Source organism: Pezoporus wallicus, unplaced genomic scaffold, assembly GCF_028554395.1.
Source record: "Pezoporus wallicus isolate ANWC-B61680 ecotype Strahan unplaced genomic scaffold, APGP_CSIRO_Pwel_v1 contig_13942, whole genome shotgun sequence".
NCBI classification, from domain to species: Eukaryota; Metazoa; Chordata; class Aves; order Psittaciformes; family Psittacidae; genus Pezoporus; species Pezoporus wallicus.
Window position 1 is genome coordinate 199721 of NW_026640476.1, and position 16633 is coordinate 216353.

Genomic DNA, 16633 nt, shown 5'->3' on the forward strand with positions numbered 1-16633 from the left:
ACCCCACATCTAATGTGTGCTGGTTTAAAATTTATAACTAGTCATTTTGCTGCTATGGGATTTTATTTCTCCCTAAACCAAAACTGTAAAGCCACATCAAATATTATTCAATGTGGGAAATCCTCCTAAAGGGAATAATACAATATTATCCTGCACATAAAGCTTCATAAAGCAAAATTATATTAGAACATATTAAATAGCAAATTATTATAGCTGAAGAGAAAGCAACCATCTAGAGATAAATTCATGGCACTGTAACAAAGAACAAAGACAACAAGTAGAGACAAAGCCTGTCAGCTCTGACTATGTGAAAGAAAAGCCAAGCGTTGAGAGTACCTGGTTAGACAATAAAAAAAGCTTGAGAACATCTCCCTAAAACAACCTGACATTTCAAACACAACAGACGAGAACAAAAGATTTTATTGGGATAAGAGGGAGGGAAGGGTTAAAAATCAGTTTCAAGATAAAACAACTGGAATTTTTGTGGGATTCCTAATTTGATGATACAAATTATCTTATTTATAAATTAAGATAAGCAGAGATAAGAAATTGCAAGTCTTTTTTTGTCTGTTTTTTAAAGCTGGTATTGTCTCCATTTAGAGCTACATAGTGGAACTTCATTCATATAAATCAGCTATAATAGGCAAGACTTTAACTGCTGTTTAACTTTCAAATACTTCCCATGTTCCCAAAAAGCTAGCAGAAAACATGGTTAAACATATGCAATTTAAGCTCTCATGTCAGCTTCAACACTGTATGACATTTATTTCCACACAGACGCACTTCATAAAATTCACCAGTTGGACTTTTCAATGGTCTTAAGCAAGTCAGACACACAGCCTCTGATTTAGTGAAACAGGCACCTGTTTTTCATGGGGATCCCAGGCAAATCCGAGCTATAAGGTACAACTCCAACAGTTGCACACAATTGTCACTCACCATTTTTATGAATCCATTTATCAAAGCTGCTAACATTCTTTTCTCATCCTCTAGTGTTAGTGCACTATAAGAGAAAATTTACATGGCATATTTTAGCATATTTCTTGCCTTACTCTCCATAAAGGTTCAAATGACACATAGTATTTTATATATTATGTTTATATAAAGTATTTTTCACACTAAGTCCACTAAGCTCATAATTTCAGTTATAAAGCAATAAAACTCATTTTAGAGTATCACTAAATCAACCATGCACCAAACTAAATTCCAAATTAAAGAAAATAAATGTAAAAATAACTAAGAGTGTCTTTAGATTTTACAAAAACTCAGTTTTGGAATGAGAAGGAAGCTAAGCTAATGTTCTTTTCTGCAGCGAGCAAATGGCTTCAGCCTTATGTTACAACGTGAGAATTTGAGCAGGAACTGACTATAAAAACCTAAAGAAACTGCTAAATCTATTCTTAGAAGAAAATTATCCTATTTAAGGGGAAAAGATTTTAAAATACACTTTAAATAGTATATGTAACAGTTAAAGTGCTTATTTTAGAAACAACATCTGTTCATTGTTTTGCCTGGGTTTTTGTTTGGATTTTTGTTTTTAACTAACCCTGCCACATAATTAGAAAAATAATTAACATAACCTTGTTACAGTTCTAACTTTTTGATGTTTTAGTAAGAACTGAATTAAAATAATATGCAAAAATAGTTTCTTTTCAAGATTATCACAGACACCTATTCTACAGCAACAGTTCAAATATGATTTGAAACAAATTTGCATCACATGAAAATCCAATAAGCCAAACCTGTTTTGCTGAGAATGGATGAACAAAAAGTTAAATTGCAATTAACTAATACAATTTAATCCTTTTACTATTATCTACTTGGTTCCAGGCTTTGACCTGTAGTATATCAGTTACCAATTTCCTAGCTCAGACACCAGATGGGAAGAGAACAATAGTTTTATTATACAAATTCAGTAAAGGAGGAAAGAAAATCTCAGCATGATTAGTTCATTAGTGCACTGCCAATCAAAAGAGCCAACTGATGGGCTCTGAAAGGCTCAGAAGACTTGTAATGAGATCTCTGGGTCAGTTATAGGTTTCCAGTTCAACTCTGAATCAGACCCCTACCAGCCTACAGGCTGTTATCGTTCAACAGCTGTTATGGGGGTCAGTGAGCCCTGCACAATGGCTTGGGAGTTTCCTGAGCCAGGATGTAAAGTAGCTGCAGGAGTTACTTTAAGTTAGCTAGAATTTATGATGATTTGCCAATCAGAGAATATACAATATAAACAAGCTAGTGATGTACCAGCTTATCCCAGCTAATGAACTGCTGGTTTAGGGGACTTCAAGGATCCCAGTAAATGTTTCAAAATGTTCTGGCAAAATGTCAGAGAGAGCACCAAATATGGGTTGCAATAAACAGCTTAATTTTTTTAACAAGCTCTTTCACCTTCAATATATTGTTCTATGTTAAGGTTGAAGTTGCTTTTAGTACAACATAGAGCCAAATAAGGTGCTTTAACCCAAAATAAAGCATTCTAGCTGGTGTAAATTGGAATTACATGCCAAATTGGACTTCTCTACAGGCATTAAATCTTACATTCATGGCATATCAAGGCTGAGAAAGTTACAAGTTCCTTTATAGCATCTGCCATGCTAAGAGGCTCTGGGCTCAGAGTGCAAAAAGAAACTGCCCTTACAATTCCACTCAACCCAAACTGCAAGAAAAAATGAGGTTTTTGCTCTTAAGATCTAAAATTTGCAGCACTGTGATTCTGGCTCTATTTTCGGACACAATTTTCTTGTGCTTTTTCAAATTACCTGCAAACCACAACTGTTTTTCACATTGCACAACTACTATTCAAACAGTGAGGGTGACACAGGGCAGCCAGGGTCCCCAGCAACCTCAGCACTCAAAGTCAAGGAGAAAAGAGGAGTATTTAGGGGAAAGGCATCAAATGTTCAAAGAGCTTTTCCTTTGTTCTAACTTCCCCTACTCAAGTTCCTACAGATCTTGCAGGTGACCTTTTAAAGATTTCACACCCCTTTGTAATGGCTGAAAAAAGTGGCCCAAGAAAAGGTGCAACTGAGCACAAAAATTTGTACTTTAACAGCTAAATATTCACTTACATCTCAAAAATAGCTTATTATTCACTATAATTCAAAGATTACATTGGTTTCTGTCTCTGCTTAGAGTCCCTGCTTCACTAGGAAACTACAAAACTGTTGCTACTTTCCTTTTAACATTCTGCTTCAGTATTCAAAATAAAGCAGTAACTAAAGAGCAAATGGTACGTGCTGCAACTTCACTGCACAGCTCTTCCCTCACCGCTAATTGGATTCATGTCTTAATCCACCATGAAACAAACAGCCTCAGAAATGTGAAACTGTACACCAAGCAGCCAAACTTTGCAATAAAGACAGTTATTAGTATGAGTAAAGTTAATCTTACTTCACAGAATCATGCATCGTCTTGCAGATATGCAGAAGAGCATTGAGTATAACTGGATCCTTTGTAGATTCCTGCTGATGCCTGTAAAAATATTTCAGGAAAAGTGATGAATAATCCTGCTCTGTCTAAATGAAAACCAGTTACTAGAATAATACCAATTTAAGGCATAATTCAAATTATCACCATTGTATGACACTACAGAAGTTTTATATTCATTTTCCAACCAACAGAACTCCCTAGAATCATGTGGTTACAGATGTACAATTCCAACAAATGCCAGTCAGGAAATATTATCTTAATACATGAAGCTTTACTGCCAAGCTACAGAATCTGACTCCTTAAGGGACACAAAAAGCTAGACATGGGATACATTAAGGCAATCTAGGAACACCAAAACAAAGCAATCCTAGATCTATCCAGAAGTAAAGTTTCTCAGCTACTGATGGACGGGCACGCATGGTGTATGCCACATTTAGGTACAGAGGCACATGTGCAGCAGAGCACCACTAAGATGATTAAGGAGCTGCAGCATCTCTCATGAGCAAACGCTGTTTAGCCTAGAGAAGAGCAGGCTTTGGGGGAATTAGCAGTGTATATAAATACCTGAAGGGAAGGTGAAAAAGTAAAAAATGTTTCAAGGAACATTTTAATTATTTGAAACATGTTAATTATTTGAAAAGGGAAGGACTTGTAAGTTCATTTTCAACTGTGGAAATACCCATTTTTCTGCATTGGATCTTGTAACAAGAGACTGTCACTCTTCCTCCATTATAGTAAAGTAACAGTTCTCTGCTGTCACATCAGCTGGAACATGAAATAAATTTCATAAACTGACTTAGGCAATGTAAATTTTAAAAAGCTCAGAGAACAAATATTGTGTTAATCCACAGCAAGTCAGCATCAACATTATTACTTCAATTTCAGCTTTGTGAACAGTTCTACAGTCAATCAACAGATTAACCGAATTGACACTTTTTTTTTCCCCAAAATCTGGAACATCTTCACAAGATACGTGGCCTATATACTGACTTACCTTCCCTAGCAATCTGTCAACAAATTCCCCAGACCCTCCAGAGTGCACTTAATCTCAATATTCTCCACTTACTTAATAAAAGATTCCATAATGCACTTGCAAACCTCCACTCTCACACTTTCCTTCTGGAACATATCCAGAAATGGCAGGAATTTCTCCTGAAGGTACAAATACATAAACAAGTAAAATTAGGTATTTTACAAACAATACACTGAAACAGTAAATATGGTGGGGTTTATATTCATAGCTGTTTCAGTTAAAATTATTTTACTGAAACAGCTTAACATATGACAAATTCAGACATCTATGGGAACTAAAGAAAGGATATTAAAAACAATGAAAACAGGCCATGCGCCAGCAACCATTTTCCATGTACCCAGGGTGATTTATGAAGGTCCAAGATAGTCACATTTCCTTCCAAGATAAGGCTTTAGGTTGCTAAAATCCGAAATACTTTGTTTCTGTATCATATCAAGAACATAGCAAGGGTAAGTTTTTCAGAATTATCTGAGCAATTTGTGAACAAGACTTGATTCCAAATCCACAGGGTCACTCCTGAATATTGCTCTTCAACTGGTTTCAGCACTTTGATGCCCTTTGTTCCTCTTTCTCTACCTCATACACAATCCCTGACCTCTCCAAGTTTTGCTTGGTTTCAATGCCAAATTTAAGCCCTATAACAGAGCGTGTTAAGTACAGACTGTAACATAAAACCAGCTATCAGCAATTACACAAACACACAAACAAATAAATGGTATTTTATCTTCCGCTGATTGTCACTTATGCCATAGTAACAAACATACAGAATCTAACAGCCTAAGGAAAAACAAATGGGAGAAAATTTGAATTAGAATAATGAATATATAAGTAGTAAGCAGCAGTTACCAAGTCAGGTAAATTCTCTTACAGAAACAGTGCTAAATGGTTCTTAAAACTTTATTAAACAGAGTATCACTTACCACTGAGAAAAGCAAAGAGAAGTCATAGATATAGGTAATAACTTTCTGAATAATTGACTGCAGCTAAAGAGAAAAAAAATAAAAGTGTAAAATAGAGGGAAATTATTGTAATACAAGTTGCATCAAGACTATCCACACCAGGGATTATTCTTCTCTATTTATTCATAGAAAACCAGGTTGGAAGACACTTCAAGCATTCATCAATGTCATTTCTTTCCCCAAAGCAGGATCAACTACAGCTATGCTGTTCCTAGCAGATGTTTTTCCAACATGCTCTTCTGAACTCATATAATGAGAGGGTGATCAGCCTTCTCAGGCTTTATTTGTCGTTTATAGTTAGGCAGATTTTTCCGATTTATAGTCTGCATATCCCAGCTCTCTTGACTAAAAGAAAACCAAACCAAAATAAACAAACAAAAACCAAACCAATTTTCTAAATCTTCTTTTGTAGGCACTTTATCTACCCTCCAAGTAACCACAAAAACCTTCTTCTAGAACCTCTTCAACTAATTCACATCTCACCTGGCATGCAGAACTGGACATGGTAATTCCCTGAAGCCTTAACAATGCCAAGCAGAGATTATTTTAAGGTTTACTTCTGTATAAACAGCCTGCCATGACTGCTCATTTTCTTCAGCAGAACACCACTGTTGGTATAGGAGTTAACTACTGCTACTTCTAAATACATATGTCATTCTGGTTTACTATTTTTCTGAAAGACTGATGTGCAGACAAAAGTGAAGGAACAAATCACAGCATCACACTGCTCCAAAAGGCTTCCCAAATTACAGCCAGGGTTTAAAAAGAATTATTTTGTGGTAACAGGCATCAGTAACGTTTAAGATTTAAATTCATCTAAGAAAATGCACATCAGATTTTTACAGATCAGGCAAAACAAATTCTTTACCTGGGGGTAAGCATCTTCAAAGGCTCGATCAGGAGTCATGTGTTTGATAACATCAGCCAAAACTGTATTGACCTCCCGTTTCTATGTAGTGAAAAATGAGGTTACAAAATACAGTAATGAAATCGGCACATGAATCAAGTCACTGAAAACTAGTCGGAGTTCCATTTGCCTAAGCATCCGCTTTCTACAGAGCTCTAGTTAAGTCAGGAACTTCAGCCATAGCTGTAGTAAATCATTACTTAAACTGGTTCACCTGCCATTAAAATAAAAGGCTAAGAAACAGGCAGTGCTGGGCAGCGGTGAAGACTCTTTCAAAGCTGCATCTTTTGTCCCTATTCATCTTTCATGAAAGGAAATACATTATTTCCTCCACTACTGAAGTCCTATACACTTATATTGGATACTCATAGCTTTTCCATTTTTAACACCAAACTGCTAATACAGCTACTTAGTCTATATCAGAAAACCTTCAAATGAAACAAAGTAAGTTGCACATACCGTAAAATGCCTGCATGTGTACTCCACCCACACTTCAGCACAGTTGATATAATCCTAGAAATACACATGGCTTACAATTACCAATATTTATGAAAGGTTATGATAAGTATTAGACTTAATTATATTTAATTATTTTAATTATTTTTAATTATTTTAATTATTAATTACACTTAAAAGAATAAACTTCTGAGGTACGATTCATGCAGACCTAAAGATCTAACACTAAACAACAGACCTCAAAAGTTGCTGATGACTTACATTATATAGAATTAAGTTGTTCTAACAGAACTCAGAAAAGCAGGGATCATATACAGATATTACCAGGCATCACATTTTTTGACAACTGTCTGTACCTAGAACAGGTAAACAATGTCATGCTAAGCATATGCTTACTAAACAATTTTGCCTTAAACACAGAATGAGTAATGAAACAGAACAGACAGTAACTCACCTGTGGGTTCTTCAGCTTTGTTATAACCTTCCAGGCTTCATTTAATATTTGAAGGCGATCATTTTCAGGAGGATCAGCCAATGCCAAGTTTAATCCCAAGGAACGAAAGAGGAGGTGCTGAAAAGTTAATGAAAAATTTTAAATGACCAGCAGAAGATGCATGTCTGTCCAACACTGCTCTGGCACATACAACTGTGCAAGAAGAGTTTTTGATTAAACCACCTTCAATTTAAATGCTGTGCAAGTTAGGCAGGCAACTAACTGTATAAAGAACTCTGTCAGGCAATGAACAGGAACTGTTACAAATTGCATACAAAAACTTACCTTTGGGAATCCAGATTCATCACACTCTTTAATCATGCCAATGAAGTCCATAGATCTTGCAGCAATAAACTCCGCTCTGAACGCTGACATTATTGAATTCAACAGCAAAGCACTACAATGAACATAAAACAAATCAATTAAGCTCAACATCGATGAAACTTTGGTTGTACCTTCACTTACATTAATCCAAACTTCTTAAACTAAAAACTGTGCAGAATCAATTCGAAATTTTAAAGAAGGTGATAAGGAAGAAAAAACCCTCAGCAAAACAAGAAAACATTAAGCCATCAGATAAGGAAAAGACAGCCCAGTTTGTAGAATACCTGTTCCACCCAGGTTTGTTCTACCAGGCCATTGTTCTACCAGAAATTTACTAGAAAGATCAAGTAAACCAGGAGTAGCCAACAAATTCGGAATCTTACTCTCTCTTTTTAACTACAGTTCAGAAGTATATTTTGGAAGGGCAAATCTCTATTGAAGTTTTTCTCATTGAATTAAAATATATATATATATTTTATATATATATATACACATTAAAAAAGTGAAATTTCTAGCAGCTAAATTGTTAGGATTTAAATAAATCCAAACAGTCATTATCATATGATAACTGGCAGTGACATATTCAGACATTTATGATTAATAATTCCGACCCATATCTGTATTACTATCAAGCCAAAGTTACCGATGGAACAGAGAACTCATCATGTTACTGTAAAGCCCAGTTCATTGATTGTATCATGCAAACATAAGAAACAAAATCTACTACCATTCAAAAGGCAGTTGCTTTGGGCAAACTCAGCCATGAGTTAGCACAGAAGCTGCCTCATAAAACACTGTGTCCTTCACTAGGCTGAAGCAGACAGTTTGAATACAGGGCAGTTTACCTTGGGGGAAATCTATGGAGTGCTTAGAATAGCCCAGCATCCTCTGTGCTTTCTGACTGAGCTTTAGTGGTCTCATTGCAATTTGACTGGGATTTGCATTTTATCATTAGACAAGAACTTCCAGTTCAGTAGGTATATGCTTCACCATAACACTTTTCACTTAGATGGTGGTGATGTAGTTCACGGAACACACTGAGATTATTTAAAGATTTATATACTGATGCCTCTTGCTTTGTAATATTTTGACAGTCATGAGAAGACAGAAAACCACAGAACTCCACTTTAAAGGAAAAGTGTCATGCTTTATAGATCATTTACAATGGATTAGTCAACCTCCCAATAATAATAATAGTAACAACAAAAAAAGATATGTCCCAAAAACATTTCAAAAAACCTCAACTCATCATACTCAGCATTTTGTCCTTCCTTCAAAGGGCAAAATGGCACAAATTAAAGGCCCCTTGCCCATCTTTATGAGAACTGCTAAAAGGTGATTTATAAGTAAACTCCACAAAGCAAATCAATACCTACACAAAATGATTAATACAGCAGAGTACACAGATTACTACCCATATTATATACTCTGATATAACAGCATCTTCACATTGCATTTTTAAAATCACGCTTTCCCCACACCCCTTAGCTCAGTCACAGAATGCTAATGCTAGCATTCCTCATCTGAATGATTAACATATTTCAGTTCCTCAGCTACTGCAGGACTGGACTGTGCAAAGCACATCAGGAAAAAAACAGATAACCGAAAACTGTCACAGTACTCAGCCTACCTACCCAACAAAATGAACTGAGATTAGCTTGCCAGCAGGCCAAATTCCATACACACAGCTCAAAGTACATCCAAAACTTTCAGACCATCTTCCTGAACTAGTCACCAGAGGCGATTATTCTGCACACAGGCTTCTAGGAGACATTTGGGATACCAATTTTAACATTGAAAAAAGCAGCCATCTAAATATTACCATCTTCCAAAGGTGTAAGTTGCTTTACAACTTCCCTTGCAAAATTCATGTACGGACTGACTGTAGCCAGTGCAGGCTAGGGGGAAAGGAAGGGGAGGAAAACAGAAAAATGAAGCACAACCAGGAATCAAGCATGGCTGATGGGGAACATATTATGTCTCCTAAACTTTGGCTGAGGAACCAGAATGCAGCAACGAAGTTAAATTAATTAACTTTTGCTCTACAAGTGATCGACCATATTCTAGAATTCATCTCTGGAAAATAGATGTTCATAATCATGATTTAGTAAGATACTGGGAGAACAAAAGCTATACTATGCATCCAAAATGTGTTTTCAAAAGGGAGAGAGAATTTTATTACAGGGACTCACAGGTACTCATTACAGACTCAAGTCTTTTACACTGTACAATACTTACTTGTTCCCCAAATTTTTGCATCTCTCCATCATCTCAGTAAGCAGAACCTGAAAGAATTACTTACTAAAATTAGGGAGTAGAGATGGCAAATAAATTCAGCTTTAATTGCTGTAGTAAAATCTACTAAAAGCTGTTTTAATTACCTACCCAATACATTCCAATAATCCTGTTTTATCCTGCATTTATAATACAGGATATAATGTATTATAAATTATCCTCCATTTATAATACAAGAAAACAATGGTGTAGTACAACATAAAACACACCTACTGGAATAAGTACAGTGGCATTTTAATCAAGCCCACCATTTTATGGAAGTGAAATTTGCAATCCTTCAGCCATGCCATTTCTCAAAGTAATTACTATTTGCCAGCCAGGTCAATTACTCTGGCAAGAGAGGTGAAGATTATCAACTCTCTGCCACACAATGCAAAACAGACTGCCTGTTGACTATGTTAAGCAATTACAAAGCTACAGTTTGCTCAAATCATTTTTATATCTATATGACAGAAGAAACTAATGAATTTGGGAAATAAAGATTAAACTAGCTAAAGGACAGCAAGAAAAAAACAGACCATTTCAAATTCATAGGCAGTATTCCTAACTTGAGCTTTGTGGACATGAACGTTTGTCCTGTATAGAAAAGATAAATAGACAGTTCTCACACCCATGTAAATACTGACTGAAGGTGTTTTTTAATATGCAAAATGAACTCTTAACCCAAACACTTTCTTCAGTATCAAGTATTACCATGCTTCCTTACCTCAGGAGCACGATATGCAATGCACTGTAAAATCCAGTCTATAGCAGGAGAATATAGAGTCAAATACAAAGGAATCTCCACACATTGCACTACCAGCTGATTCTGAACTGTGTCCCCATGAATCTGTTGAAACAAAGACAAAAACATGCTGCTGCGAAAAGGTATTTAAATAGCAGACAAACCGGACAAAGTTTGTGTATGAATCAAAATGACAACAGACAAGATCACAAACATACAGAGATTTTCTGAAGCATTTCTCGCTTGCTGGGGAAAAAATATCAAGCTCATAAGAATTACTATTAAAGTATGTAAACATGCTGAGCAGAGCAGTTTCAATTTATCTGAATGTATGTAAAGTTTCCCATACTGCATCTGGGTACAGAAGCATCCCCAAATCTAGATTTAAGAACTTTAAAGATTTTTTAAAAGTATGTGGTAGTTTGGTTCAGGAGTGTATTTATGTGATTTTGCAAATAAAAAAAAACAACATCTTATTTGCTTACTTGCTTAAATGTTAGAAGAAAGTCAAAGAAATTTTCATTAAGGCTTTCTTTGAGTTGTGGTGCCACTTCCATTCCAACCTGTATTAAAAGAAAGATTTTATCTGCATCTATCAGCTATGATTCTCCTTCAGCTGTTAAGATAAAATACATTTTCCAGAGGAGTATACCTAGTCACACACATCAAATCAATAATGAATCATGGTTTTGATGGATTATTCCCTTGCTTACTATGCTAGTCATGTCCAGTAACAACTACCCTGAAGTAGTTACAGCTGTGTTTAAACATGGTTCTCCTAACATCAGCTCCAAGTGCCTATAAACAGTGAGGAAATCAATGTCTACCCCAGTGCCCGCACTGCAACAGCCTATATCCATTGTATGCAGAAGGCCTTATGATGAAGAACATCTAAAAAGTCAAAGTTCAGAAGTTGCTTAAAATCATGTGTATTTATTCCATGGACAGAATGAAGCAAAGATCCCAAAGGAAAATACACTGACAGATATAATATAAGCTGATGCACAAACACAAGGCCTATGTAGTAAAACTGATATCGCAAAGGAAACTAATCCTTACATGACTGTTTTCAGTAACACAGATGAAAAATACCAAAAAATTAAAATATATTAAACATATTACTAAAGATGCAATAATGAATGAGAAGCTGCTGACAGATTAGTAACAGATCAGGCTTAATAAACAAACAAATCCATCTCAACAGCTTAAGGTCCCGCTCTTCAAACAAACCCAGGGGTCCGAGTTTCTGGGATCCCTGAGAATATGCAGTTCTAGCTGACTTCAGCACAGTTCTTTATATATCATTTCATATAAAACCATGTGGCTCCACTGTTGTGTAAATATCTGGCTCTCTGGTTTCATACAAGAGTTTATTTGCACAATTCATTACACTGTGGTTTTAGACATCATTTATATTGATACTACAAGTTTCCTATTCTAGAATTCATATTTTTAAAAATACCTGTTTTCCTTATCTTCATTATGGAAGTATTAATACAGTGTCAGCAGCTGGAAGACAGAAGATTAAATGCCTCCCAGTCCACTAAGATTTCTCATTTTAAATAAAAGTCAGGATTTTAGTAGCTGCTATTTTATTCCAAAAAACATCATCTTATTTATTTTATAAAAACAGATCACACCAAGCACTCCCTAAATTGCAATTACTAATTACTATCACTAGATTATTAGGCCTAACTGCTCTATCATTATGCATCTCTTTAAGGTGGACTGTGCATAAAAATGTTTCCTATGAAACCTTCAGAAGCTTTGCACTATGTAGCAGGAATGATTAAGCTACAAGAAAATGCATTATTGTATTTCAAGATTCAAACAGACTAAGCAGCTCATCTATAAGAGTAAACGAGAGGTTAGCCATTATTTGCAGACAAAGGAATTCACATGGACACCCCTGAATAGTGTACCAAGTATTGCTATTGCTACCATTTCCCAGTCATAGTTGAGTTCTTTGCCATTACTTCAAAAATGTGTTTCACAATTATTTTTCCAGTATTGATGACTTCTTGAATCATTTTAGGGTCTCTTCTTGAGTAATTTTATCTTGGCTGAGCTGTTAAGGTAACTGCAGGAGTAGCTGAGGATGTCAGCTGAGACACTGTCTGAACATTTCACCAAGTGGCTCCTCTGCCAAGGAGCTTGCCTTGCCACACACACTTAAGCAGCAGAAGGAAGATGAACATAGAGAAAGTGCTTAACTGTGAAGAAGAGCACCCTGCAATCAGACAACAGCATGTAGCCTCAAAGTCCAAACTCTCTTTCCACTTAGGTCCCTTATATTTTGCCCTACCTGAAGATGAAAAACTAGCATAAGCAGCACATAAAATTATTTTTACTTATTATGAACATTTAAAAGAAAGATTCCCCATTATTAAAACAAGAGAAATTTTATTTTTTTTGTTAGAAGGAGGAGACAGGCTGCTGGCTGCTTCAGATACAAACTGTACTTAAAAGAAATTCCCCTTTAGCAGCAGAGCTAGCTGCAGTAAATCTTTGTGACAAATCTAAAGTGTCAAATGATAGCCTACCCTGCAAAGGTATGCTCTTGCATAGACTGCAACCAGTGGATCTCCAATTCCTCTAATCATAGACGTTAACCGTGGAAGACATTCCGAAATGCCCCTGTGAAGATTTTTCAGAAACAAAAATGAGATTCAACAATCGATAACAGAATGTCATCACTGAGAGAGAACGTCAGTAGCTGTCTTGTAGACTGACAACTGAGTCTGAGTCACAGAAACACCTACCAAAGCAGCACCACATTAGCACAAACATTTATTTCAGAAGTAAAATTTTCTGCGTATAGTAACACGCACATCCTATATCCAAGTAGCAGTATTTGCCACTAGGAGTAGTGCAGATAGCCAGGTTGGATGCTTGGCTTCTAAAGACAAGCACAACTGAAAAACTTCCTCTACTTCAGAGAGACAGCAAAGCTATAGAAGGGGTGTAATTCAATGAGAAGAAAGCAGCCACTTAAAGCAGAACTGGCAGAACTCCTTGTATGTCTCATTTTCCCACAGGTCCTTTTTGACAGAGCTGTACCAGTGCCTGCAGATGAGGCCCATCAATTCCAGTAAAAGAATAGCTTTTTAGGTATAACAGAGTTGTCACTATAGGAGTAATTTGGCTTACAACACTCATTTCAAAACGAAACTGAAAAAGGAGGATTACAGGTGAAGGAACATTCTCAGCTCAGCAACTGACACTGTTTGCCAACAGAGGAAGCTTATACCAAGATTTTCAACAGATAGCAGTTCATTGCTCCTAAACTGTTTCTCCAACTCTGCCTTTAGCAATATGACATACCAGTATTTTCCTTTCATTTTTTTATGCCATCTTTTTTCCACACTCTTGATTTCAGCATTCTTGCTTCCCCCCCACCACCATCTGAAGCCACTGGTTTTTAATTTGCAAACTCCCGATGTCACAATTATACCTATATTCCAAAAGTGCAAATCACTATTGCATTTGAAATTGTATCACAGTTCACCTTGAATTTTTCCATAGCACTCCCACTTAGCACTCCAAAGCCTCTCAGGACTGCTTCTTAGACCTATTGAGAACCTAATTCACCATTAATCACAGAATTTGCATGCTTAACTCCTGAGATTAATTTATAAACCTGCCCATTCTCTTCCTTCCCATACTTAACATTTACTCTTACATTTTTGACAGGAACTTATTGCACTTCAGTATTGCTGCTTCCACGTAACTAAAATGAAGCCAAGTTAAGGAACAAAACCAAGACACATGCCATTTAAAAACAAAAACAAACTTACATACCAAATACATACTGAATCAACTATTTCACGGCGTTCTGTAATTAATTTCACTACACTTTGTTGATTTTTATGATTTATCTAGATTTTTGCAAAAGTTTTCACACATCATCTCTTCTATGAGTGCCACACTGCCAATAATTCAGCATTCAGCTGACTATGAAACACGACTCAAATTTAAATTCAAAACATACAGCCTGAAACAAACAAAACAAAGACAGTATAAACATCAGATGCTGTGGATTTCATTGAAACAGACATGTTCATTTCAGGGAAAGTCTATGAAAAACCTGCAAACAGACTCCAAGAGTCTGATTTGACAAGGATACAATCTGGGAATGAGCTCTCTGATGGAAGCAATCTTGAAAAACCAGTTTAAGCAAGTTTCTTTGGCCGTGTCGTTCACACTCTCTGGAGAAAAATTATCTGGGGGGGGGGGAAAACAAGGGTCCAGAACTAGTTACAGTCTTTCTGGAAACAAGCTACTTTACAGCCGAGGTTGGTTTAAAACTGTATTCTCTTTCCCGTCACCAAGAAATCAGGCGCACCATAATAAACTAGGCAACATGTTTGCTGAGTATACAGACAGCAAGAATAAGTAAGTAGAGCTTCTAGCTTGCATTAACATGTCAGAAGCTGAAGTTGAGCACTTGAAGCTAATCTCACATTTGCTACTTAGGAATCTAACCTCTGCCTCCCCCAAAAGGAGAAATTGCAAGAAAAAATACAGGGAATCTGTGACAAATACAGCTATATAAATCTATACCAAATGCATACATATAAGAGAGATTTAAGCACTCAAATTCTTTACTTTAAAAGGCTAATATATTTTTAAATAATGTTATTTAAAAGTATATTGCAAGAATTAGGAAATATTAAACACTGACAGAACACTTATTTTTGTACCCTAAACATGTAACACTGCAGCACAGTTCTCTCCTCACGAGCTCTGGGAGTATTTGTGTCAGCTGCCAGCAGGAAAAAGCTGCCACCCTGGGGTGGAACAGATGGGTTGGGGGGCAGTGCTCTGGTCAGGGGGGCATGCAGTTGCACAGCAACTGACTCCTCTTTCTCTACACTGCCTGAAGCAGAAGGCAAAAATAGGCTTCGTGGGATCAACAAAGGTTTGAGGCAAAATAGTTGGGGAGGATGGGTTCATTTTCTCTCAGTTTTAAAGCTACACAAGCAGCTTCTGCTGTGAATGTCTGTTTATAAACTCTTTGGGAAACAGTTCTAAAATATCAGTGCTCTCCCAACCCTGCCCCCAGAAAGTGAGAAGCTCCAGCTCCACACAACAGTGTCTAACTTCCAAGACTAGCGAAGCCACACACTAGATGCTGAGTAGAGGAAGATGATCTTTCTCATCTAGAGCCACAAGAGTTCTTGTCCAACTTTGTTTCACATGGTTCCCAAGGGATAAGCATGGAGGTTGGGCCTGAAATCCCTGGGGGTTCACAGTGCGTGCACAGCCAGCACAGATTTTCCTTCTCCCTCCCACTTTTATAGCTGCTTGGGAAGTTCCCACCAACAATGCCTCTGGCAGCTCTGTAGCTCAGTTCTCCAGAATGGAGGTAGCTGTGCCCAGTAATCACGACATGCTATGGGAACTGTCGGCCTTCATTAACATCTACCAGAACAGTTTGTCATATCTGCAACAACCAAATTTATCAGAAATATTTTCTGTATGCTTATTTCAAATTTATGTATTTTTTGATTTCAAGCTTCTGGCTCAAATCCTACACATTTAACTACAACCTAATGGTACTGTTGAATTGCCAGCAACAGAGTTAGAAAGTTTCAAGGACACGCATTTAATATACTCCAAATTGCAAGAAAATGCTTGTGTTTCTATGGAATATATCTTTGGATATAGGACCTTCCAAAAGAGCTTCTGCCATACACATTTGTACTGTAAATGTCAAATTAGACTTTTACACTGTGTTGGAACTTCAAGTGGAAAAACAGAAATGGCCCAAATTAGAAAGATTATTTTATCCTAATAAAGTCATCACCAGCTCAATGACGGCCTCTGCAGCTTCTTCCAAAAACCTGGCCTAATTAAAGCAAAATTATCAAGTTTCCAATGTAGCAGCAAAAACATCTGTTTACCAAATTCTGAGATTCTCAGTTTTGTTAGATTTGTACCACTAACTTTAAGATACTAAAACGCGGTACTTCAAAAAGGGGCATATGCTAACAAAAAAAGAAACAGG

At 36.5% G+C, this 16633-nt stretch overlaps 1 protein-coding gene across 4 annotated transcripts in view; it reads right to left on the bottom strand.

Annotated features, from left to right (window-relative positions):
• VPS35L (VPS35 endosomal protein sorting factor like) overlaps window positions 1-16633 on the bottom strand; it is a 56189-nt gene that overhangs the window by 26382 nt on the left and 13174 nt on the right. For 2 of the 4 annotated variants that reach the window (XM_057418998.1, XM_057418999.1), the window contains exons 10-23: window positions 14750-14846; window positions 14306-14353; window positions 13167-13260; window positions 11109-11186; window positions 10606-10728; window positions 9843-9889; window positions 7566-7677; window positions 7242-7358; window positions 6791-6844; window positions 6293-6373; window positions 5386-5448; window positions 4499-4584; window positions 3394-3474; window positions 940-1003 (exon numbers count right to left, since the gene is read on the bottom strand). In XM_057418998.1, the coding sequence (XP_057274981.1) occupies window positions 940-1003; window positions 3394-3474; window positions 4499-4584; window positions 5386-5448; window positions 6293-6373; window positions 6791-6844; window positions 7242-7358; window positions 7566-7677; window positions 9843-9889; window positions 10606-10728; window positions 11109-11186; window positions 13167-13260; window positions 14306-14353; window positions 14750-14846 (1145 nt within the window). The remainder of the gene's footprint in view (window positions 1-939; window positions 1004-3393; window positions 3475-4498; window positions 4585-5385; window positions 5449-6292; window positions 6374-6790; window positions 6845-7241; window positions 7359-7565; window positions 7678-9842; window positions 9890-10605; window positions 10729-11108; window positions 11187-13166; window positions 13261-14305; window positions 14354-14749; window positions 14847-16633) is intronic. The other 2 variants (XM_057419000.1, XM_057419001.1) reach the window with 2 other exon arrangements.